This window comes from Microcaecilia unicolor, chromosome 3 (assembly GCF_901765095.1).
Source record: "Microcaecilia unicolor chromosome 3, aMicUni1.1, whole genome shotgun sequence".
In the NCBI taxonomy this organism is placed as follows: Eukaryota; Metazoa; Chordata; class Amphibia; order Gymnophiona; family Siphonopidae; genus Microcaecilia; species Microcaecilia unicolor.
In genome coordinates this window covers 130,525,365-130,550,959 of record NC_044033.1, presented here as the reverse complement: position 1 = coordinate 130,550,959, position 25,595 = coordinate 130,525,365, and the positions used below count along the sequence as shown (strand labels likewise).

The window sequence follows — 25,595 nt, the reverse complement described above, 5'->3', positions numbered from 1 at the left end:
ATGTAAGAAAAAAAAAGTTACCTTTTCTAGTTCCAACAGATGAAACCTTAATACTTGTATGGCTTGGATCATCTGTAAATACATAAATACCATGAGCATTCACCATTCCTTCAGGATTTGCAACGTTCACAACTTTTCTAACAGCACTCCATAACTTTTTCTTACATAGTAAAGAAAAATGTAGTTTGATTCCTGCTACTTTAGCAAAAAATAATTTAAATTTAGCAAAAATAAATAAATAAATAATAAAATAAAACAAACTTTAGGAAATACAGCTCGCTATTAAATTATACATATCACAAACATTGCCAATCATCAGCATCCCCACTTTTGGGAAGCTGGCTACAGGAAAAAAAAAAAAACAGTTCTTATGTAATAATATTATGGAACTTTGGGACACTGATTTTAAATTAGTATATGTGATTTTTTTTAATATATATATATTCTTCAACCGTGTTCAGCCTAAAACAATGTAAGGGATAGAGAGGTGAAATGTTCACAACTCTTTAAATAAACCCAGGCGCTATTTACTGCAGTGCAGACAAGTCTTAAAACAGCATTAAAAAAAACAAAAAAAAAACAAAACCTTTTCCAAAAAGGTTCTGTGTATACCCTTATGTGGCTGTCCATGCACTAAACTACCACACTGTAATTTCAAGGGCTAAGGAGAAAAAAAAAATTATTTTATACAGAGCAATATGCTGCCAAGTTTTCAACAAATAAGGAAGGTATGGATTTCTACCAACTCTTACCAAGTTATCCAGTTCGGGATTCGAAGAAAATAGAGGTTTTTCCGCTCGAATCTAAAGGCGGAAAAAAAAAAAGAAAAAAAAATAATTCGAAAGAGGGAGTTACAAAAAAGCATTCTGTTTCTTGTTCCATTACACTAACGGGTCCTCAGGTAACCTCATCTGGAAAGCTAGCTCAGTAATATTTCATATGTTATGTGAACACTGCCTGAAGCAGAAAATGCCGTCAAATCTTAACTATTACATTTACCTAACTGTGGCCGTATAAGTAGACCTAGACGTTTGTTTATTACCCAAGGATTCTATATATTAGGCACCTATGTAACTTAACCCTAAATGTTTTAAAGATATAGCGATGCCTAAAAATACGATTCTTTGACATTTGCCAAATTGATTGCTTTCTGTTAGGGTTTTCCTTCCCTACATTTCTTTCATTTGGCTGACCTGTTTGGCGAACACTGCTATATCTTCATTGAAAGACTCTGAGGAACAGACATCACCGCCCGCTACCCCGGGCTCCCGGGGTGTACAAGTAGCTAATTCACATTTCTCAAAAATCAGTGCTAAGAGAGGGAACAGTGGGTGTCTGCAAGAAAACACAACAGTCACAAACAAGAAAACAATGTTAGATACAGCTCCGCTAACACACTCCAAAGCAAACAACCAGCTAGAGAGAAAAAAAAAAAGGACATATCCCTTATTTTTGGCTTCTTCCCTGGGATTATTTCTACGTCCAAGGCACTGGCTGAAGGAATGCAGAGCTGCGAACTATTTCTAGTTATTGGTGAGAGAGGAGCTTAAAAAAAAATGTAGCTCCGAAGTGCTTCAGCAGCCATCTTGAATCAGCTGGGCATTTTTTTTGCCAAAAGTTTAGTATTTTCCAAAATCGGATTGTCTGACTCTTGATCGTTATTGACAGGTTTACTGTACATCAGAAATCTGTTGGAATTGGCCAAAGCAATAAACTCACTGGCAGACCTAGTGGGTTGCGATCACATCATAGTGACCCAGGGGCCTTCTGCCCAAACTTAATACACGGGGTTAGCTTTGCTTTTACAATTTACAGAATAAAAGTGGGGTTTTTTTAACAGGTATGTTTGTTCTGCGCTAGTTCTGCATACTAATCAGAACTATATGCACGGTGCTCAGATCAATTTGCACAGTGTATTTGCAAAGCGCCACGTAAGGTGTATCAGCAACGTTTTATTTTTAAAACTGAAAGCAAGTAGTGTAGTTCATGGGTTGACCCCCCCCCCCCCCAACTTTTCTCTGCCTCCCTCAGACTAAAATCTAGGTAATTCAGCTTGCGTTTACATATTCTCAAAAGTAATATAGTTTGTAAAAGAGCACTAGGTTTCAACAAACATCCTAAATATGACATATCCCAGTAATTAATATATTACAAAATACAAAACATGAGAAGAAATAGGGAACACAGGCAATAAAAAAAAATAACATCTTTAGTCAGGTTCTTGACTTTGTTGGCTGCACTAGGCAGGTATTAGCTTCATGGATAAAATACCCAGGAAATATACAGTTCTCGCTGACAAGGCCTACAACTGCTACCCAAATTTAATCCCAAAATTACTCTAAAAGAATCGTTCAATAACATGCAAACTTAAAAAAGTTTTCCATATTAAACGTTAAGGGTTATTTTGGGTAATGGACTCCTAGAGTGTTAATTAGAACCAAAAGTGCTCTTAAGTCTATATATTAAAGTACTGCAAAATTTACGTCCTCAAAAAAAATCAAGAAAATGCTTTCCTTGGACTCACACGTCTAATTGCTAAGTTCATCCACGAACTTTAAATGCTCAGTTTTGTATCCGCAGAAGCAGATACCGAATGACCCAAAAGTCGTGAAGAACTGAGGGCCATTTTCCCTATAGTCCACCACTGCTCTCTTCAGAAGTGTAGGCAGATTAAAATGCACAATAACATTTGACTCGAACTTTTGATATTGCACACCACAAACCCCTTCTGAAGTTTAATTTGAACATATATTTTTAAAAGCATAGCAGACATACTGACCAAGATCAGATGAAAACAAAGCTGCAATTTGCATACAACCCCAATAGCACTCTCTGTACCTAGGCAGATACTGAAGTACACTAGTTTCCCCCCTCCGTCAGAACAAGCCCATCTTTGCTAATAAACTTTATGCCAGTTGTACCTACCCATAAATGGAATCTTTATCTCTCTTTAAAGCGTCATTGACAGAGGAACCCATGCTGGGGGGCATGGCGTTGGTGTGGGCCGTGTGCGGGTATTGATGAGAGTGCAGCGGAGGACCGTGATTCAGATGGTGGACTGGCTGCATGGACCTAGCCGCATGAGGATCCCCATACATGGTGGTGGGGATGCCTACTCCATCCATCCCACCGTAATGGGGTAAATCGTCGTACTGCATGACAGACAGGAGAAAAACATGGTCAGGAAGGAAACAAGTCACAGAAGAAGAAGGATACACGGGGGAACTGTAAGGCAAGGCAAGGCTCCATTTATTATTTACCTACTGGGCGCGCGAGTTGGTGTTGTTGTTTTTTTTTTTTTTTTTTTGTGGAACTTGAACAACTGTGGCAACTACGCTGTGAAAACAGGCTGGCGAAAAGAGTTCTCATTCCAGCCATCCCTGTATGGCAGCTTGCACAGTCTTTAAAACATCCCATTGCCAGGAGGAAGTACAAGGCAGAGAATTCTGACAATTGAGAGAAGGGGCTGAAACCGGTCCCTCAAAGGATTCCACTGAAAATTTACCTTGTAAAATATGCTTCTGTGTCAACATTTAAAGAAGCACGCCTTTGAACTTTAAACATATTACTTATGTTGCTTTGTGCATGTTCTTCATTTCTTCTGCCTTCGACATGAGCGTTGTGTGTGTGTGTGTGTGTGTGCGTGCACACACATATATTCCTATATACATATTTTTATTTTATTTATTTAAAACATTTTAGTCCGCCCAAATACATATGTGTACATAGATCAACAAAGACAAAAACTATCCTCCTAAATATAACAATTAGTAATTCAATCAAAGTTTGCAATTTGTAACTAGAACTGAAGCAGTTCATTTTTTTTTTCAAGTCTGGACACTTTATTGATAAAACGTCAGCTATGAAAAAATACTAAGCATATAAGATTATTCAGAAAAAAATGACCTCTATAACTTTTGTAAATGTTGGAACCCACGTACATGCATCCTTAAAATGTTCTGGGTTATTATATCATAAGTATTCTCCATGCTAAAAGTGTCTGCAAGTTAAGCTGCTTTTCACGAAAAGTGTATTGTTTCTAGCTGTTAGTGCTAGCACATAAAAAGCAAGATAGTTTGGAAGAGCAGTGACACTTGCTTGACCGAATGTGTAATGGAAAAGTGTCAACATGCTTTCTATTACAAATTATATACACCAATTATTTTCTGCAGCTTCTTAATATACTCTTTTTTTGTTTTTAGCACTCAGTGAGTTATGCTGACGTTAAGTCTCACATTATTTCACATAAATATGATTTATAGAGCCGGTACTGAGGCGAGTAGAGATATAAGGTATTTTTTTGTAGAAAAAACTTAAATTTAAATAAATCAGGGTGAAAGTTAAAAACTTTAGCAGGAAGTTTAACCAGTATGGTTGGTGCACAAAGGCTTCAAAGTTTAACAAAAAAAAGTTATGCCTGCTGTAATACTGGTGTTTGTTTCTTTTGTCAGAATAAATAAAGTAAGCATATGATCATCATTAAAAATGCTCATATTTTAAGCATTTTTATTCGTCTGGACACATGATTAAAAAATTCACTAATTATGTTGGTAATTCAATAATGGAATTAACTAGTTTCTTTTTCAGTTACAAAAGCACTTCAATATTTATATGTTTATTAATTTAAACTTGGTTTCCTTCTGCAAGTAAATGTAGCAAAACCGTCACCTTTTTAAAAAGCTCGGCCAAACATGGGGGGGGGGGGGGGGGAGGACTTTTCGCGGCGTCTCTGTCAGTCACGCTCCAAATATTGCATTACATTTGTGTTTCTAGGTTTTTTTTTGTTTGTTTTTTTTTTTAATACATACCCTTTGCGCCATCGGCCTGCCTCTCTCCCTTCCTACTTCAGCCTCTAATATATCCGCTTTTAGGCCAGTGTGGAAAGAAACAAACAAGCAAACTCCCCCAAAAATGAAAAAAAAAAAAATCCCTTAAAGTTTCCAAATAAGTAAGCAAACCCTCAAATCTTCAGCTGTCTTGAGCTTAGAGAAAAAAATAAAAAATAATTCAGCATTAGTGTTTAAAAAAAAAAAACAACCTCTCGTTTCCAGGACAGCAACAGGGAGAAAGCAATCTCCTTTTCCCCAAATCAGTTAAAAAGTGCCCCTCAAACCAAACTATCAAGTCTCATGGCTTTTTGCCACTCCAACTGTCAATCAAAGACGAGGTTGTCAAGGTGGTGAATGAATGATGATCCGCTGTGTGCTTCCACTGGTCAAAACGCCTCAAATGTTCACATTCAACATGCAGAAGGATCTAGCGCTCGCTTTCCTCCGGCAGTCCTAATTTTTAAAGCAGTTTGCTTGTAATTCTTTTTCCCCTTTGCCACTGCTCTACTGGAGATTTGGAGGAGGAGGAGGGTTCAGAAATGTCTGTCTTAGTTTGCCTTAAAGGAGCCACGATCGATGCTGCTTGCTTCCAGTCCCCGTGCGTGTGAAAGTGTGTGTTGCACAGGCGGAGATGTGGATTTGGACCAGAATGCTGGAACCCGGAAGTAGTGGTGGCCATAACAGGTCGCGTCTTACACAATGCACTGGGCTGCAGCAAGTGGCTCCTGGCAAAGGGGGGAGAAGCGCAAGCAAAGCGAGGGAGCCAGGGAAGCCATCAGTTGCAAAACACACATACACACACACTGTATCAGCAAATGCTGGAAACTAGCTTGGAAGTGTGTGACTGACACAATTGCTAGGTTTAATCGGGAGGGAGAAATGTGCTAAAGGCTGCCCACTCGTGTCAGTTCACAAGAGACAGCTAGTACTTAACTGTTGGAAGAGCACGATCTCGCCATGCCGGAGTCTAAGCAACATTTCTTTCTCGTGCAAATCGTTCCGTTTGCTTTGTTAGCTGGAAAGGTTTAAACATTTTGCGAGACCTTGGGCATGGAAGCTCTCGGGAGTACCAAGAAAATCAAGAATGTGTTCACTAATATACCTGTGTGTGTTCCATTTAAATTATAAACAGAAACACCGTGGAATCAGATGAAATAGGGTAAGGTATTGCAGTTTATTAAGTATCAGTGTGCTTCGAAATCTGTCAACTGTTTTCAGCATGACGTTTAGAATAGCCTTTTCACTTTGTTAGCAATATTTATGTACTGCATACCAGTTCTCTGTCGAAATTATTATTTTTTTTTATTGCTTCGGCACTTTCTCACCATACAAACTTATTCCAACACTGTACGATGCAAACTAAAAAGGAAAATATCTGAAAGGTAGTAATATTGATTAGTCGCCCACTTGATGAGGTTCGGGGGGGGGGGGGGGGGAGAGGACTAGTTGGATGTGTTTTTATAGCGGCGGAAACTAAGGACGTTGACGAGTAACAGAGCTGAAAAGCTGCTTGTAGCTCTGGTCGTGTCTGGTATTTCGGGTCTGGTTTTTGCAGAGCTGAAGTGCCACAAGTATCAACCCCCCTCTGTAGTGTGAATAATGGACCGGTCCAAATTTCTGTAGGCAGCTGTAGAGGAGCCCGGCTCCAATCAGATTGCTTTGCTCTGAAAGCATGCCTTACATTGGCGGAGGGAGAAAATCAATTCTCAAATAATCGATGAGCAGGGCGCTTCGATCTGGAGCAGGGAGCGCCAGCGAAAGGAGGCCGAGCCTCTCTCCCTCCACACACACACACACACCCCTCCCCCCCTTGCAGAGACCGCTTCGGCTTCCTCCTGTAACCATAGCAGAAGCGGAGGCGAGAAACCAAAACACAAACACTGCTCCGGAGGGAGAGAGGCCCACACAACCCATAAAGAACAAAAAGAAAAGAAAAATGTTCTTGTTAAATGCTGTGCATTTAATAAGGCGTGAGAACGCGTGATCTCTGCTCCGTGCTCGGTGCTTTGTTTGCAAGTTGAGGATCGCTGCAGGCTCAAGTTTTGTCTTTGCTTTAACTTGGGGCGGTATAGTGGGTGATAGGCAGAGGACTGTTAAGGGCTGATAACACATAACAGGCTCTCCTTCAAAGTAAAGTAGTGTAGTTTTCAGTGGTTGATCTAGCCTTTCCCCCGGGCCCCGATCCTTTAAATAATATTTCTGCTGTTCATCATGATGGTCAGAACATTTTACTACCCCTCTGGCACTAGCCTTTGGTTTTCACGTGTGCGATGGTGTTAGCTGCAGCATTATGGATTTGAGACCAGTGAAACACGCGGGTTTGCTGTCCAAAGTATTAAACAGGATTCACGCGATTTTTAAAAAGAAGGCTTCGATTTCATCATGAAATATCAGTTTTGCAACTTTTCCTTTTGTCATCATAGTTCATTATAGCTTTTTAATTTATCACTGTTATTAAATATCATTATTACATTTGTCCTCACTGAACAACTCAGACAAATCAGTAATCGGAAAAGGTTTTAGTTCAGGCCAAAATCTCGAACATCCAAGTAGCAAATCAGTCCAGACACCTATCCGTTCAATGTTTTCTCTCGGTTTCAGGAAAAAAAAAAAAAAACATTAAAAATGCACTTGCAATACCTTTGGACTTCGCGGGCTGAAAATCTGTGAGAAAGTTAACCATGCAATATAAATAAAGCTTGCTGTGGACACCTAGTAAGGCGGCTCAGTAGTATTTTCAAAAGGCACTTTGTTGTTTTGTTTTCCCTGAACAGTGCATTGGCTTTATCTTCTATCTGTGTGTACGCAAATGAGTGTCCGCTTCGATGCTGTACATTTCTCTTAAGATCTGTCACCGTTCACATTAGTTTTGTAGGTGGGAAATAAAGTACCATACAAAACTAAGCACACAGCAGGTTCGACAATTTCTAAGAGTTGCGTGGAGATTATTCTGGTGCAGCAGATAAATTGCTGTGAAGTGCTCTTGGATGGAGTTTACACGAAGAGGGGAACCATAGCATATAAAGTTCTATTCAGAACATCGTGGAACCGCAAACGATTTGAATCCCAGTATTTCAAGAATAATATTGTAACCAGAATTGATACTGGCTCCGCCTTTTCATTTCAGATAAATGCAGGGCAGGTAAGAGACTTTCTTGCGCCTTAAAATCCGCTTTTCTTCTCCCGGAGAAGACTGGAGACCGCTTAGATTTTAAGTGTATACCCTTTGCCTTAAAAAGCAATCTCTGTTATTTCTCAGTAAAAAAAAAAATGTGGGCTATAATTAGTCCAAGTACTGAAGATGTAAAAAAATATTTCAAATATGCCTGTGTATATTGATAGTGCATTTTTGTTTTGTATCATGAAATTGTTAGGCCCCTGCATCATTGGTTCAGAACTATCAAGCGGTTACAGCTCTTTTCAGTGTAATTATAGTGGTGCAAATTGTTTGCCCAAACCTCATTCTGGATAAGGATTTTACAGTTAGCAAACAGCTTAATCGGGGGGCTTGCTGGAGAGAACTTGCACTGGTGTCTTCTGCAATTGCAGTATAGTATACCGACCATAAAAAGACTAAAGCCTTGCGGCAATTAATCATCAGTTAAAGAGGGGGAAGTACACGGGCAATTTCTCCACTATCTCAGAAACTACCAATAGTACTTATAACCTGATTTGTTGCTCAGAAGATTACTTGCAAACTGATATCTCCCCCACCCCCTTTTTTTGTTGTTGAGAGGAGGCAAACCCTTTGGCCAAATTTTCGGATTTGGTGCCTCTTAGTTTAATAAGATCCTAGTTTTCTATTTCAATTATGTATTTAAACAAAAACATAATAGACATTCATAATCCACCTAAATTAATATATAGCCTCACTCTCTACTAGATCTTGAGCCTCTTCCACTTGCCATGGCACAACTTAAATGTTTACTTGTTCTGCTTTGAACTGTATCTCCCATACATTTTAGTGTAGGTAATTGGTGTACCTCTTTCCCCTGAAGTTTGCTTGGTGAACCTTCAGGTGAAGGCTGTTTTAATCTGTTAGAAGTGGCGTTGGAAAAGTTGTGATGGATCTACAATTCCATACATAATATTTCCAAATGTTGAGTGCTGCAGCTTTACATTTTTTGTATTCATTGCTACATAAAAGCCTAATATTCACCCAATAAATGGAGCAGTTGGGTTCGCTAAGCTGCAAAGCTATGGCCATGTTGCGTTTAAAGAGAAATCTCCCCAAATTGTCGGATTGTTATTCATGTTCACTATATTGTGTAAGGGATGTTGGGAAATCTATGAATACATTTTTTAATGAAATATTTAAAGCTAAAAAAGTGAAGAAGGAATATTTGTGAAACAAGCCAGATGTAATAACTTTAAGGAGATAACAAAGAATGTACAGAATAAGAATGAGAAACTGTTAGGAAGGTATCCAATAGATTATACTCATGCATAATTAAAAAAAAAAAGAAGATAAAATAAACTTTAAAAAGGACAAAGGCAGAAAAAGAGGTGACTACAAAAAGATGTGAACTGAGAGGATTAGGGAAGAAGTGAATGAAGCACCCATATGCATTTAGTACTGTGCTGTATTGAGATGGAGGATTTGTTTATTGGATTCTGCTTCAGGAAACAAAGAACGCCTGGTCCAGTTCAGGAGTCAACTAGAGGTCAGCCTGGGCTCTCCAGCAGTCACAGACAAAATAGTTAAGTCACTGTATTCAGTAAACAATCTTGATGAAGAATACCAATGTTACAAATACGTGTTGTTAAGAGGAAAGAAACGCTTTCATAGGCGTTTCTATGTAAATCCGGGTCTCTAGGGGGAAGTAAACTTTAATTGTTTAAACATAATTACCAATTCTGATATTTTCAGAAGAATAGTCTTTTAGGAATTAGATCACGCACTCAGCAAAATAGTCACAATAAAAGTTACGGTTGTCTTAATAGTTTCACAACACTGCTATAAACTTTTTAATTCAGTTTAACTAAACACACGAGTTAATCTATGGCGCAAAATATCCCTCTCCTCGCGTCTCCATTTATACATTCGGGAGGGGTTCTATAAAAGTATTTAGTCTGACAAACGTAGTATCAAATTTTTAAGAAACATTATGAAATGGGAAAAAATATTTTGCACTAGTGACATTCTAAACTATACTTATAACACGGCTTTCACTTATACAACTTAAAAAAGCAAAAGCTCTGACAAACATTCGAGAGTTGAACTCTTTCCTATAAAGTAGATAAATAAACGCAGTTAAATAAAGGAACATAGTGAGATTATGGAATTACTTTACGTTGCACAAAAGTAGCCTATATTAAAGCACACGTTATACACACTCTATGTTATCTAGACGCATCCTTCAAACTTTTAACCTTTATAGATCTGGATACATATAGATCATAGTAGAGCATGTTACACTGCACAGCCTGTAATACGTACAATTCTGTACATTGTGGGCACCTTCAGTTGATATCTGTAAGTTATTCTGTTCTTCTTATTATTAATTTATATTAAAGAAAATGTTGCTTTACTATAATTTTTGTCATTTTTTATGGATATGCATTCTAGGGTTACTTTGAAGTGCAATCTGAACTTTAGGTAAACGCAGGGGGTTGATGTAACACTCGTGAAGAATGCTTTACATTCTAAGGCTTGATCTTTCCTGCCGTCTACCGGGCTTTGAGGAAACTACAGCCATAAATACTTCTCCAGGTAAAAAGGAAAAAAGAAAAAAAGTACGGCGTTTGTATGGTAGGTAGGATCAAAAGAGTATAACATGAAGGTATATTAGAAATTCTAAGGATTAAAATATTTTTACAGGATATAAAAGTGTCTTTTTTTTTTACTTTCTTCCTTTATTAAATGTGGTTAAATTGTATTCAATCTAATGTTCAAATGTAAACTACCAGTTTGATTTTTCCACTTTCGGAAGGCATTGCATTTATTCCAATTTAAATAGAAAAAAAAAACATGTAAAAAAAAGGGAAAAATTCTATGCAGGATAACAACTCCCCATCAAACCAATCTGCCACTACTTCTATTTGGTAGTTTTACTGTGAGCTTAAGTAATTGGGTAAAATCGCCTAAATAAATCCATGTCGACAAAACATTTTAAAATAAAGTATATACAACACAAATACGATATGCATAATAAGCAATTTGGGAAGATAATTAGTTAATGAGTAGGTTTTATTTTACTGGCTCGTGAAGAATGAAGTGCTCTAAAATCAAATATAAACTTTAACAATCACAGACAGTGAGAGGGATTTAATATTATCCTACAGGTATTATGTTTTGAAATATGCGTGGCTTTAGTTGTTCTTTTAACAGTTTAAAGCTAGAATCCATAGGGAGAGTTGGTAACATAGTTGAAAACCCCTGTTGCAAACCCATATGACTAAGATCCAAAATAATTGAATGGAAGCCTCTCAGCTCAGCGTGAAGTGTTATTTGTTTACGTTTGGGGCTATAGAAAATAGAACGAGTCAGTTTTAGAATATTTATTACTCTAGATAATGAAGCATCCTTAATTACTTTAAACAGACATTTTGAACACGGCAAGTGATAATCTCATGAGAATATGCCTGAATACATGTATAGACAGATATCATCAAACATCCAATAGTTTTCACGAAAAAAAAAAATCACATTCTTCATTACTAGTATGTGGAATTAGGAAAATATAAGGATCATATGTTTTTAGATTAGTTAAACTAAGAAGATTTAACTTTAGCTGTTTAAAATTTTAATGCTGTGTACATCATTTTGTGGTGCTAATGGTGCTATGAAATCTATAACTTACTTTAATAGACGTGGCTTCCCCCCCCCCCCCCCCCATTACTGGAAAAATAGAAGGAAGACAACACTGTATCGAAAAAAAAATACAGGTCTCTGTATTCACTTTTTAAATCCATAGCAGAATAATTTCCTATAATGCCTCAAATACTTGAACATTACAGTAACATTTGGCTTTAATTTATCGACAACACCGGGCATTCGCTAATCAGAGCATGTCTGATGAATTGTTGAAACACAAATATAATATTGCAACTTAATCCAAAGAGTGCGCGGGATCTGGTTAAACATTACAACTCAGGTCATCCTATTTGACTATCAATTCCATATTTTGCAAAAACAAACAAACAAACAAAAAACAGCCATGAATGGGAAACCGTAATGCTGGTTCCTAATAAAACCACTGATAGGACAATATAATAGACTACTGTATTTTTTTTTTTAACTGTCCTACCTCAAACGCAGTACCTGTGGTTTTACATTACAAAGAGGCTCGACGTTTTCATATGTAAATCAAACAGTATGTAGGACGCATTTGGAATTAATGTTGACCAAGTGCAGAATGATTTAGATATTTTTACAGTTTTATAGCTAGCTGTACAAAAGGTGCTTTAGGAAACCACTTTCCATGGATACATTTTTGGGGGAAGGGCTATTTTAGATTATTAAGAAAATATTTGATAAGTACATTTTTTAAAGGGCGAAGCAACACATTTCTAAGCTTCTTTAAGTAAGCTACCTTGGTGCTCAGGCCTGACAATTAGCATTCTAGAGAGATTTCTTTACCCGTAGCGTTAGTCTGTTACACTTACAACTAATATTTGACGAAATATCCTGGTCTATAAGTTTCAGAGGCGTGGAGCTGAAAAGGTTTTTGGAGAGAACAAATGAAGAACAAACCCAACAGCTGTTTCAGACTCCAAACCGCACCTTTTGGAGCTTTGCAAGACCCGGAATGTGGTGAGAGTCACGGGAAGCCACTTTTCAAAGGGAGTGAGGGTGCTAAAAACTCCCCCCCCCCCCCACTACTACTTGGCTAAGTTGAAGGAGCTTTCTCAATATGAGAGGGGGAAGGGATTGCTCAAGCATCATCGTTGCACCTGTGTTATGCCCTTTTTTTGCTTCCCCCATTCCTTACGTTTAGTGTACTGAGGGGTGGTTGGGGAGAGCTGATCAGGAGCAGCAGTAGATCCTTCTGTACTGATCTGAAAGTTCTGTCTAACAACGTTTTCCTAAACTTGCGCTACTCAGAGTTGGGAGGGAATCCAGAGCTGTAACGATGGGACGGGGTCATGGGGTGCAGATAGGACTTAACGGTCCTTCTACTACACACCCGCGTCCTGCAGCCGCTGCATTGTCACTTAACCCTTCACGAAATCACCCTGCATCATTTGGTCTAGGAAGTGGACAGTAGGCAGTGCTCTTAGCGACAGCCGAGAATTCCTGCAATCGAGTCTCTGATGTGGTAGCTATGCCTGCGTTTCAAGCACATGCAGGTTTTCTACTTTACATCCATAATGAAAAATGTGCAGACCTATATGAGAAGGTCTCTAATAAAAAAAAGGTATACATATCTCTCCTCCTCCTCCTCCATTTAATACAGATAAATGGGGGAGGCAAAGGGAAATTATCTGAAGAAACCTGACTGCAAAAGTGAATTAAAAGATAACATAGGAATGTTACAGTCAAGATAAGCATGTGAACTGTTGGGAAGATACCCATGCATTGAACATCTCTCCCTTTGAACTTATTTCCCACGTTTGGAAGTGGGTGCGCACAGTTTGTTGGAAGACTTTTCGGCTTTTCTCATCTCTGAACCCCCCCCCCCCCCCCCGCCCCTCTCCAAGCACCCCAAAGCATTAGCAATCCTCACTTAGCACAGTCTAAGCAAGCACCACTGCTGGAACAAGAGGGCATTCGTCACCCAGGCTATTATTTCAGGTGTGCTAATGGGATTAGAGCCGTGTGAAAAAAGCAGGGGATTAGTGCGATCCCAACTCTCAAGTCCCAGCTGCATCTGCTGTCTGCAGCCCCTGGTTGGAGCCCAGAGGTGAAAAGTGAAGGCCGCTAGCGAGCGGGCAGCAGGTCTGAAGTGAGAGGCAGGGTCACGTGCAGGCAGTGCTGAAGTGCAGGGACAAGTCTCACACCTCATCAGCAGGCTGTTAATTGATCGGCACCTGAAGCCAAGAAGCGAGGGGAGAAAAAAGGACATGTGTCGAGGTGTGAAAAAGTGTAATTCGTACAAAAGGGAAAAAGGGATCCAAGCAACCACTTCAATGCTTCATGTGATGAGGCCCCTCTTCCCCCCTCCCCCTCCCCCCCACATGAAGAGTTTTCCTAAATCCCTAGTCCTGCCGCAGGAAAATACAAGCCTTTTATTTCACAAAGCGCTGTTAACTCTGCATTCAGAACCTAGCGCTATGCAGCTACGCATTTATTAGTAGCGTTAAATCAATTTATTTATATGTTGCAAATGGTCGAAGCAACGTGTTATGAATTTTCATTTTCTTCGCATAGCATGAACACCAAGTAAATGTAGATGGATCCAGGTTTTTTGAATTTGTTAAGGTAGTGAAGCATTTTATAAATATATGTTGTTAATGTACTTGAATAAGTTTAAGCATACTGGAAATATATCTCAAAATAATATCAAACTTATGAATAAAAGTGCTCTTAATAAAAAGAATGTATAATGAATAAATTATTACCCTGAATTCTTTCAAACGTTTCTTAAATGTTGTTTGAGCATGTGGCTAGTGTTTTTGTGTTGGTTTTTTCTTTACCCATTAGATCAGCATTTGATTAGTAGAAAGCTCAAAGCTTTCATCACTAAAGCCAGAGGTGGACATTTTGACTAGACCTCTATATGCAGAAATGTGCACATGCCAGCCTGCATTTCTACGCAATTTAGTCACTGCTGACCACTGCTAGTTATGGAAAAAAAATACCTGTTTCCATATTGAAATTTTTGTTACATTTCAAAACAGTGATGGGATTGTTTTTATTCAAAATAGAGCCACAGTTAGGCTTTTCACACAGTTAGTCATTCTGTTCTGCCTTTCCTAATGACAATACAGATGCATAAACCCTTGTGCAAGCAAGTTTGGGTTCCAGAGCAGTAAATCAGTTGTTATAGAGAACCAGCCAAGCTAGGCTTCAAATCCTGCTGGCATTTTTTGTGACCTCATGCAAGACACCACTCAGTTTTACCTCAGCATCAGACTTAGGTCCTTATTTACAAAGGGATTCTTTTACAAAGCCGTGCTAGCGATTCTCGTGCAGCAAATAAGAGGAAGCCTGTAGGAATTGACGCCCAGATGCACTAACTCAATGGAAAAAGCCCTTCCCCTACCGATCCCCGGTTGCTGTTTAGCGATTTGGAAAAAAACGGGCATGCATGAAGGAAATCGCATGCAAATGAGCTGTTTGCTGTTAGCACATTTGCATGCGATTTCCTTCATAGGGGGGGGGAAGCCAGTCGATCAGCTGAGCATGCGCAGAGCAGCCAAGCGTTAAGCTGCATGTATAATAGCCGTCTACAGCCTCCAATAAATTGCCAGCAGCTCCAACTTTGGCACAGTGGAGGACACAAATGATTGAGCTGTTAAAACTGGAAAAATGAGGAATCAAGGATCTTGAAACAGTGGAGGGCAGACACCTGCAGGCAGTGTGGAGTCGATTTTGGGATACGTTGCAGCCAGCTGCTAAGAGCAGTCTCCTCAACAGTTAAATGCCTCTGGACTGCCTTGTTGTAAAATGTTATGTCTCTTAGCCTTTATACTGGGGGAGGGAGAGGGGGGGGAAGGGGAGAACAGGTTAGAAATAATATGTCGGATGCTAGACATCTTGTAGATAGTTGCTGTATAGCATTGGAGAGATGTTGCAATTTTTGCATGTATGCCTCATTTGTATATCCGTCAATAAAAAGATTTAAACATAAAAAAAGCAGAAGTGCCTGCCAATCAGAGCGCATTTAGCTGTCACTGGTGTCAACTAAATGTGCTGTGATTGGCTGAGAGAGATCTGGGTCTCCCTTGGATCTTTGCTCTCTACCTCTGCATAAGGGGGGAAAGTTCTCTCTCTTTCCAGGGTCCCGCTCTTTCTCCCTCTGCTGCACAATGCCAAAGACGGCTTCATACACGCAGACAAGCTGCGTGTATAATAGCTGTCTACAGCCTCCAATAAATTGCCACAGAAGTGCCTGTTATGCTTCTTGCACCAGCAACAGCTCACAGCAGCCTCAGCCAGGCGTTAACGAGAGGTGCAGAATGAACTCCCTCTCATTTGTCGCACCAAGAATCAGTAGCACGGCTTTGTAAAAGATAGCATGTTTGCGTGCTGTTTTTGCTGCAGGATTCACTAACCCTCAGTACTGCAGGTTATTTAATCTCATGGTAAATTTATTTTTCACTGCTATACCCAGGAAAATAACATGTTCCCAGCCACAGCAAGGCAACGATAGTGGGCCCCAGCTCAGGGGCTGTTATTTTTGAAATGGTAAGCCACGCCATATACAAGAAATAGCCCCGCTCCTTAAAAGAATGAGAACACTACCTCTCCCCCAGGCTGCACTATCATCCCTGATCCATTTGAAGATACACCAGTAAACTATCTCCTCCTCAATCCTCGAGCAATTTAACATTTGAAGACATCTTCCAGACCACCCCACCCCTGATCCGTTTAATATTAGAAAACACACCTTGACCACCTTACACACCTAATGGATAGTGGGGGACAGGAATAATTCACAGTCACTTCTGCCCTAGTGGCTTCCTTTGTACAAATGGCATCTACAGACTATTACTAGGGGCCTGAGCCTGCCCCATCCCACCCCTGCATATTTATATCTTCTGGTGGATGATCCCTGGTCACTTTGCTCTGCTGGATCCCTCTGTGCAAATGGTGACTGCAGATTCCTAACGGTGGTACCATGAGTTATGGCTGACACTTGTAAAAATGGAGCTGCCGAGGTAGAGGATCGCTTCTTCGTCTCCTCCACCAACAACCAGTAATAGAACCTAGTAACCATCAGGGGTGCAAGAGGTGGGTCCAGGGGTTTTCTAGTTTGAAATAGATTTGAGCTAAAGAGGTTTGATATCTTCAAATGTTAAATGGATCAGGGTTGGGGATGGGGGGATAGTCCAGGCTTCAATTGTTAAATGAATTGGGGATTGGGGAGTGGTGGTGCAGCAAGGGCTGCTCTCATTCTTATGAAGTGATTGTGGATGGGGGAGCAACTTTACACATATTGTTCCTTTTTTGAGCTTTTCTGGGAGCATTGACCCATATATGAGCGGCAAAGAGTTAACAACACTTCATGAGGTGTTAACTTTAAATGACTACTGCAACTTGCCAAGTTTATTGCAAGCTGTGTTATTCATTTTGGTGGTCACATTAGAAGCCTCATTTGCATTTTGGATGTGCATAAATCAACATTTAGACTTGTGAATTGCATATACATCTAAATCCCGATTCCAGAACACCAGGGTATAAAGACTATGTCCAAATCATAAATACGTGCGCATGGCAAGGGGATGTGGTCTGAGCATGTTTTGGGTGGATGCACTTTTGGGAGGGGGGATTCTATAAATAGCGCTGAAAAATCAGCCTCCCCCCCCCCAAAAAAAGCACAAAGCAGCATTCTGTAAACTGTGCCTTAAGTTGGGCATGGTTTATAGAATAGTACCTAAGTCCAGGAATTATGTCTACATTTAGGCATGATAAATCAACTAAATGGTCAAAACTCTCTTTAAAAAAATAGCAGGGACACTCTATCTACAACTTCCCAGCTAGTTGAATGACTCAATCCACTTATAATGCACAGTTTTTCCTTTTTTTATTCATACTTTATTTAAGCAAAAGTACCCATAGAAAATAGTAAAAGATCAATCTTATTCCTTCTTACACAGAGAAAGATCATTTCATAAGAAAGTAAGCATATATAGCTTAACTTGACTTGTATCCTTGACATATATTAACTTTCATCTTCCCTCTTGAATAAATATTTGGCATTTATCTTGACTCTTAAATAATTTTTTAGCACTTATCTTTCAAAACGCAAATAGACACGGATGCCACCACCCAAAATGCAACTAGACACATGCCACCATGGATTTGTCCTTCCAGGGTCCCTGATTGGAATTGGCCTTGATGAGTGCCAGGTAGGGGCTTGCTGTTGAGAAGGGTGTATGAGGGTTCCCCTAGCGCACCTACTGACTTGGGTATTCAGTTTTGTATGGCCCAGGGGTTTAGAGGTGGGGCTTGGGTGATTTAGACACATTACCTCCCTTATTCCATAATTATGTATATAACTAAACATCACCCCCCCCCCCCAATTTGCCCATGGCCCTCTCATTTCCATGCCCCCTTTTCTGACTCGTGTAAAATGTAGGTGCATACATGTTAATTGAATGTAATTAGTGCCAATAATTGCTTGTAACAATTATTGGTGTTAATTAGCTCATTATTCAATTAAAATGTGCACTCAAAGTAAGCAGACACCCAAATTTGTGTGCATATTTAAAAACACTTTTTAAAGAATTAGAGGGTTTATGACTGCCAAAAGCAGCATCAGGATTTACACCTGCTCCTGGAGACATGTAGGTTAAAGAAAGTTGCTCATTTTGTGCAGCATTAGGGGTGGTTCCCTCTTAATCCCCAAGTGTTTCCTCCCCCCTCCTCTGAGAGCTATACTGCTAAATGATATTGGGGTATGTGACACCTTCAGAAACTGTAGAGGTATCTGTTTCCAGAATGGCTGAATGTTTCCATGTTGACCTCATTGATATTTTAGACATTGATGCTTGTACAATGGATGCTCCTACCACACATAATTGGCACATGCACATCCATTCATGGATGTATTTTATTAGGAGCTCTGTATCAGCAGATCCTATTCTAAAATACTAATGGAACTTGATATATCCCTACCTGGACATTTCAGTTCTGATTTGTACATCCTTTCTAAAATCTACCTCCATGTATAATAATGAACTGTACTGCATATGTTTGCATGCTTCGCAGAACAGACAGCAGACACCCAAGTCCAAATAGTAGAAGCAAGGATTTTAATAGCACCACATTATCTAGCTTGAAAGCCTGTCTGGAGGGTGCCCATTAAGTGAAGGATGGGAGCTCTCACAGGACGCTGCAGTGATTCATCCATTGATGCCAGCTACCTGTCTCACCAGGTACTGTGTTCACTGCTGATGGCAGGGTCACGATCAGGTTAGGATTGTAGACCCCTTTGTGAGGAGCAGCGATTTTCAGTGCTGCATTTTTTCAAGATCGCACCTCATTGGCCTTTTCCTGGTTCCAGCTGCTCCATAACCTATGTTGCCCGATGGGTAGATTGGTTAGTGCCAGGATGCAGGCTGGGTTGTGTACTGATTAGTGTGTGTTCTTTGCTGCGGCATGGCAAGTGGTTCAGCTGAAGGTTTCATGTGCCATCTTGGTGAAGTTGGGTGGCAAGTTGGCTTTCTGTTTGTCCCCCTCTCGGCCAAACTCCTTTTACTTCTTGACATCACATTTTGTCAGGCCATTTTATTTTGGCACCGGTTGGCTGCATGGTAGTGCCATATCCTGTGCATGCCTTGCTTTATTGAGTCCCTTTGTGCGTGGTGTCCCAGAATGCAGGGGCAGGCAAGGGTGGCATAGTGCATCATTCACTGGCTGCTTTTTAATGAAGTGGCTGGGGCTTTGGGGTCCCGATGGCTGCTGAGGGGCTGGATGGTCCTTTGGCGGTGATCCCCATGTTGAGGACTGGAGGTCATTGGTTTGCCCAAAGTGGGTGTGAGTCCCTTGGGGACATTGAGTGAGGGAAGGGGTGTTTGTGATCCCAGGACTTCTATGGCACGTGGTTCAGCTTTGATTTCTATATTTGTCTTTTCTTACTAGAGTCCTCATGGGAGGAGCTTTCTTCTGACGATTGGTGGTCTCTTCATTTTGTCCACCTTTGGGCAGGGATTCAAAGGATTTCAAAGGCTGGATGCACCCTTACACAACTTTCTGAGCTTGTTGGCCCTACAATGTGAAGAGGTGTCGAATTTGAATTTAGCATCCTTTTGGATAAGGCTGGTTGTGGGGGTGTGGCTTTTTAGCCATAGAAGTGTGTGACATCCGATTTGTCGGAGGGCATTACCTTAAGGGGTTTCCCCTGGAGGATGTTTTGTATGATCTGTTGCATGAGTGGAGGGCCAATGACCTACTATTTTGGGGTGGCACTAAAGGGGTGATGGAGGTGGTCAATAATAAGGCAGGTTCTGTGGGAGAGTGGGAGGTGGGCTTTAGGTTGAGTTTGCACTTTTGCACAGGATTTGGGGTTTTTGCCTAACGTGACAATGACATCTCATAAAGCGTTTTTTTTTTTTCTTTTCTCTGTTCTGTCAGGCAGTGAGTTCAGGGAACCCGGTTATGGGCTTAGTTTTTGGAATCTGTGTTGGGCAAGGGACAGTCAGCTGTCCAGGTTTCTTTCTACTGTTACCCATGTTTTTCTTGTTTTCTTTGTGTGACACCATGCTGGACTTTCTTTTCCAACAAATGTGTCAGTTGGGAGAAATTGACTGTCGGTTTTCAGTTCCATTTGTGGTCAGAGGGAGGGGGTGTATGACTGGTGGATGGGTCCCACACTGCCCTTTTTCCACCTGGGTTTGTTGGTGGTATGGGGCTTCCACTTTTCACATGGTTTCATTAGTCATTTGTGGTCTCTGTGGCCAGGACTCGGTGCACAGAAGTTGGGGTTCCGTGAGTCGATGGACAGCTCTGGTTGAGTGTGTGCTGCTACACATTGATGATTGCAGTTTTTTTTGACATGGGCTGCGATGGTACAGTTTGTGAAGGGTGGGACTCGGTTTGGCGGGTCTTACTGAACTCACTGGAGCATGGTGTGTCGGGGGCCCATTGTTGGGACCTTCTTCCCTCACGGGGGATTGTTGTGGGGTGCTTGCTGTGGGCCTGGCTCAACCTAGCTGTCATTTGGCAGTGGTGTTGGTGCAGGGCTATTGGATGCTTGTTGGGAGGGGGTGGGTGATGGGTTAGAGTCTGTTTTTTCCTGCCTCAGGGTTGCTTCTGGCCTAGAAGTGATCAGCATGGGTATGGAGGCGATTGAGCACTGTGACTGGTGGTTCTTTGGGGGTTTTGTGGTTCCTGTATGGAGGACCCTGTCCAGAGTGCTGCTCTGCTAGTGCTGCTCATCCTCCTTTTTTTCTGGATGAGGTTGGCATCCCATCAGGATGGGCGATAGGGCACTCCATGGTTTCTTGGGGGCTGGTCGTCGAGTGGCATGTATACCTTGAGATTTCTCGATGGCCCAGCTCATTGTGGTCTGTGAATTTATTGGCAGGGGGCTGTGCTGGGGTAGGTGACTGCGATCCCCCACTATGGAAGGATCTGTGACTCTGGCTGTGGGATTGTGCCCCAGAGAAGCTCAGCTGGTGGTTTGGTGGTTGACTGGCAGCTGGGTGAGGCCATTGGTCTTGCACGGTGGAGGAAGGGATGTCCCTGTTATGCAGATCTGGTGGTGTGAGGCTGGACTTAGTTTGTCCGCTGTCCATGGGGGATATGGTACTGTGTTTGGTGGGAGTGAGTGGGTTTCCAAGGCCACAGCTTCTGGTGCTTAGGGGATGGGGCCAGCAGGTGGAACCAGCTGGCCTCTGTGGTGGTAACCTGAACTACAGGGTCTCAGGCTCATAGGGGATGAGCCATTTTTTAACTAATTGGTCAGGTGACCTGGTTTAAATTAGGCATGGAGGTGCTGACATTTAAAGTCCCTTGCTCAGCTGAGGCGGGGCTATGATAATTTCATGCCATTTTGCTGAGAGGGCGAGTGGGGATGGAGGATTCTTGAACATTCTTAATGTAGCTCAGGGTTAATTTGTGTCATTTTGTTTACATTTAAATTATTGCCTGTAAAGAAGTTGCCGCCTTTGTTACCCCAGGCAGGGATATAGTCTCATTATTCTGGTAAGATTGGGACTAGGGGGTCCTTTTACTAAGCCACGGTAAAAAGTGGTCTGCGGTATTGTAGGCATGTATTGGGCACATGCTGGGCCAGGTTGAAAGAGGATTCGAAGGGGATAGGGACTGGGAGAGAAGAAGGGATCCCCGTTTCTGAAGTTATAAAATAATGCCTGATGTGGCCACGTTTTGCCCAGATAAGCTGCGTCAAAGGCAAGACTGTTAAACAGAACAATCAAATTAAATTATATGATAATACAAATGCACAAAAATCATAAATAAATATAAAACTATAAATATGTGAAAACTATAAAAAAATAGTCTAAATAATATAAGAAAACCATGCAACACTGTCATGCATTAAAATATCCAAGAAAGTATTGTAGTGTGCATACATAGCTAATGACAGATAAAAAGGCACTGACATAAAATGTTTGTTTCACAGTTTAACATTATGAAGCACAAGACTAGTTTGATATTGGAGATCATTTTCAAAGAGAAAAACATCTCTACAATGGCAGAAACTCGGATTTGTGATGTTTTTCTCTGCAGTGCATGCAAATCACAAGGGGACATAATGGGGTGGGATTTGGATGTGGTTCCAGGTAAAGAGAAGCAAACAAACTGGTAAGAGGATCACGTTTATAAATATTTTAAAGAAATAAATTAATAAACAAATGATCTTATCTGATGTCACAATTTGTGCTATATAAAATATAGGCTCATTTAAAATACAGTTCTTCAGAGATTTACGAAATTTTGTAAGTGCTTTAAGAGAGCTGTTGCGGCACGTTGTGGCTTTCCTCTGACACTGCTGCTATGTTTCTATTTGACTGTCAGTTGACTTTCTGTGATTATTTTCTTCAAATTTGTTCCTAACTTCAAGAAAGATAGTCTTTCACATTTATCTTTAGGTGATGGAGATTTTAGGACCAAGTTCTTTCTCGGTGCTCCTTTGTAATTCCTGCTTAAGTACATAATTATCAAATGAACTGCCATTAAGACATGTTATTTTACCACTAACTCATGCTATTTTTAGCACAGGTTCCATTTTATTCAATGAGATCTAGTTACTAATAACTAGGGTTAACAGAAAAATAATGGTAGCCCACTTTGATAAATTCCTTCCTTAATAAGAACCAGGGCTGGGACTGGGTACCATGAACTTTCATACACTATTATTTAGGGATTTATTTAATTGGCCACCTTCCTGCCCCTAACATAGGGCAACAAGCTGAGAACCTAGTCTTGTTATTGCAGTATTCAGTCCTGAGCTGGAGACCATGTATGAGGCTTCTTGAATTTGGCCACCAGATATAACCCTTAAGCAGGGCTGGATTTAGGCACAGGTAACATAGACAATTGCCTAGGGTGCCAAATATTGAAGATGCCAAAAAGGAACTTACTTCCACTTTGCCACTTCAAAGAGACACTACAATAGCATTCTGGACCAACACCCCTACCCTTGCTTTCCTTCTCTAGAGGATCCCCCTTTGGTTCTCTAAGCTCCAAGTGAGGGACTCTGATCTCACTCTATAGTACCTACAGATACCAAAATCTTGAAGCCCTTAAACAATGACCATGAATCTTTCCATCCCTGGAGAGCTGCAAATGCTTACAGGGAAATTCTGGGGTCCTCTTACTAAGGTGTGCTGAAAAATGGCCTGCACGTGTTTTGAGTGCACGCAGAATTATTTTTAGCGTACCTACAAAAAATGCCTCTTTTTTGCCATAAATGGACGTGCAGCAAAATGAAAATTGCCGTGTATCCATTTTGGGCCTGAGACCTTACCGCAAGCCATTGACCTAGCGGTAAGGTCTCACGCGGTAACCGGGCGGTAATGGTCTATCTGTGTCAAATTCCACTTGATGTGCGTAGCTGCTGCGTGTCAGAAAATAAACAATAGTTTTCAGGCACGTGTAGCAGATGCACACCAAAATTGACATTACCATAAGGGCCATGCGGTAACCAGGCAGTAACTCCAATTTGGCGCACATTGGGTGCCGACGACCCTCTCAAGCCCCCCTCCCGCTGCCAACCCGCCGTCGCCGTCTGCTACCTTTGCTGGAGGGGGACCCCAACCCTCGCCAGCCGAAGTCTTCTACCTTCATTTGGTTTCTGAGTCTGACATCCTGCACGTACAATGTGCAAGACATCAGACTCACAGAAACAGAACAAAGCCCTGCAGATTGCAAGGCTTCGTTCTGTTTCTGTGAGTCTGACGTCAAACTCAGAAACCAAACGAAGGAAGAAGACTTCGGCTGGCGGGGGTTGGGGTCCCCCGCCAGCAAGGTAGGCGACGGCGGGCAGGGGGTTCAAGAGGTTGCCGGCAGGGGGGATCAAAGTTGTTGGTGGTGGTGCTGGCGGCGGCGGGGGATGTCGGCAATGGCGGAGGGGGGTGTCGGCAATGGTGGTGGGGTGTATGTCTGCAATGGTGGTGGGGGTGTGTATCTGCAATGGCAGCGGAGGGGTGTCAGGGTAATGGGGGGGGGCTAAAATGTGCCCCCTCACCTCGGGCTCTGGATCCCCCTCCCGCCAAAGTCTGGCTATGCCCCTGGCGTAGGCACCTAATGTGGATTAGTAAAAGGTCCCTCTATAAAATGCTCACTAACAGTTACATGCCAATTACTTGTAGCTGTAGACTTGGAGTGGAGGAATAGCCTAGATGTTAAAACAGCAGTCTTGACATCTAGAGACGCCCAGTTCAAATCCCACTGCTGCTCCTTGTGATCTTGGGCAGGCCACTTAACCCTCCATTGCCTCAGGTACAAAATTAGATTGTGAGCTTTCAAGGGACAGGGAAATACCTAGTATACCTGAATGTAACTCATCTTGAGCTACTACTTGAAAAGGTGTAATCAAAATCTAGATAATTCCATTAGAATAATGACATATATATGCATATACACATGTAATGCAAAATTCTGCTTAAGCACTTTTCTGTAAGTATATGCATATACTTACACTGTGCATAATTTACAGGTGAGCATCCACATAGGTGGGACTCACACTTATGCATGTAACCTATAGAATATTATAAGTTAAGTGTGTATCTCTGGCACTTAGGTACACAAATGCCAGCTCTATGGCTGGTGCAAATGTTCGCACCTAACTTTTAGGCACATATTCTTGTTGTTACTCTAGAGGGGCATTTTCGATATGACGTCTAAATATGACTTTGGACTTTTTGCAAAAAATGTCCAAAATCTGAATAGTAGAGAAGGAGGGGAATAATAGAACGGTGCCGGCAAAATAGATTGCCAGTGATCTATTTTGGCAGCGCCGCAAACAGCTGGCCGGAACCGTATTATCGAAAAAGATGGCCAGCCATCTTTTCTTTCGATAATATGGCTTGGACCGGCCAAATGCCAGAGTTCGCCGGGTTTGAGATGGCCGCTTTTGTTTTTCAGCGATAATGGAAACTAAAAGTGGCCATCTCAACCCCGGCTAAAATCCAAGGGCATTTGGTCATGGGAGGAGCCAGCATTTGTAGTGCACTGGCCCACCCCTGACATGCCAGGACCACCAACCCGGGCACCCCTAGGGGGCACTTCTAAAAATTAAAAAATATATACAAATAGCTCCCAGATGCATAGCTCCCTTACCTTGGGTGCTGAGCCCCCAAATCCCCCAAATCCCCCCCAAAACCCACTCCCCACAACTTTACACCATTACCATAGACCTTATGGGTGAGGGGGGCACCTACGTGTGGGTAGAGTGGGTTTTGGCGGGGTTTGGAGGGCTCAACACTTACCACCACAAGTGTAACAGGTAGGGGGGGGGGGATGGGCCTGGGTCCGCCTGCCTGAAGTCCACTGCAACCAAGAAAAAACTGTTCCAGAGACCTGCATACTGCTGTCAGGGAGCTGGGTATGACATTTGAGGCTGGCATACAGGCTGGCAAAAAAGGTTTTTAGTTTTATTATTTTAGTGTGGGAGGGAGGGGGTTGGTGACCACTGGGGAGTACGGGGAAGTCATCCCCCATTCCCCCGGTGGTTCATCTGGTCAGTTGGA

The 25,595-nt window shown here is 41.5% G+C and overlaps 1 protein-coding gene across 3 annotated transcripts in view; it reads right to left on the bottom strand.

Moving 5' to 3' along the window:
* The window catches only part of MEIS1 (Meis homeobox 1), a 385,764-nt gene extending 380,300 nt beyond the window's left edge, over positions 1 to 5,464 (bottom strand). For all 3 annotated transcript variants that reach the window (XM_030196365.1, XM_030196366.1, XM_030196367.1), the window contains exons 1-5: positions 4,809 to 5,464; positions 2,926 to 3,152; positions 1,194 to 1,335; positions 753 to 803; positions 22 to 72 (exon numbers count right to left, since the gene is read on the bottom strand). In XM_030196365.1, coding sequence (XP_030052225.1) covers positions 22 to 72; positions 753 to 803; positions 1,194 to 1,335; positions 2,926 to 3,152; positions 4,809 to 4,820 — 483 coding nt within the window. In that variant the 5' untranslated portion in view covers positions 4,821 to 5,464. The remainder of the gene's footprint in view (positions 1 to 21; positions 73 to 752; positions 804 to 1,193; positions 1,336 to 2,925; positions 3,153 to 4,808) is intronic.
* Positions 5,465 to 25,595: the final 20,131 nt, after the last annotated feature.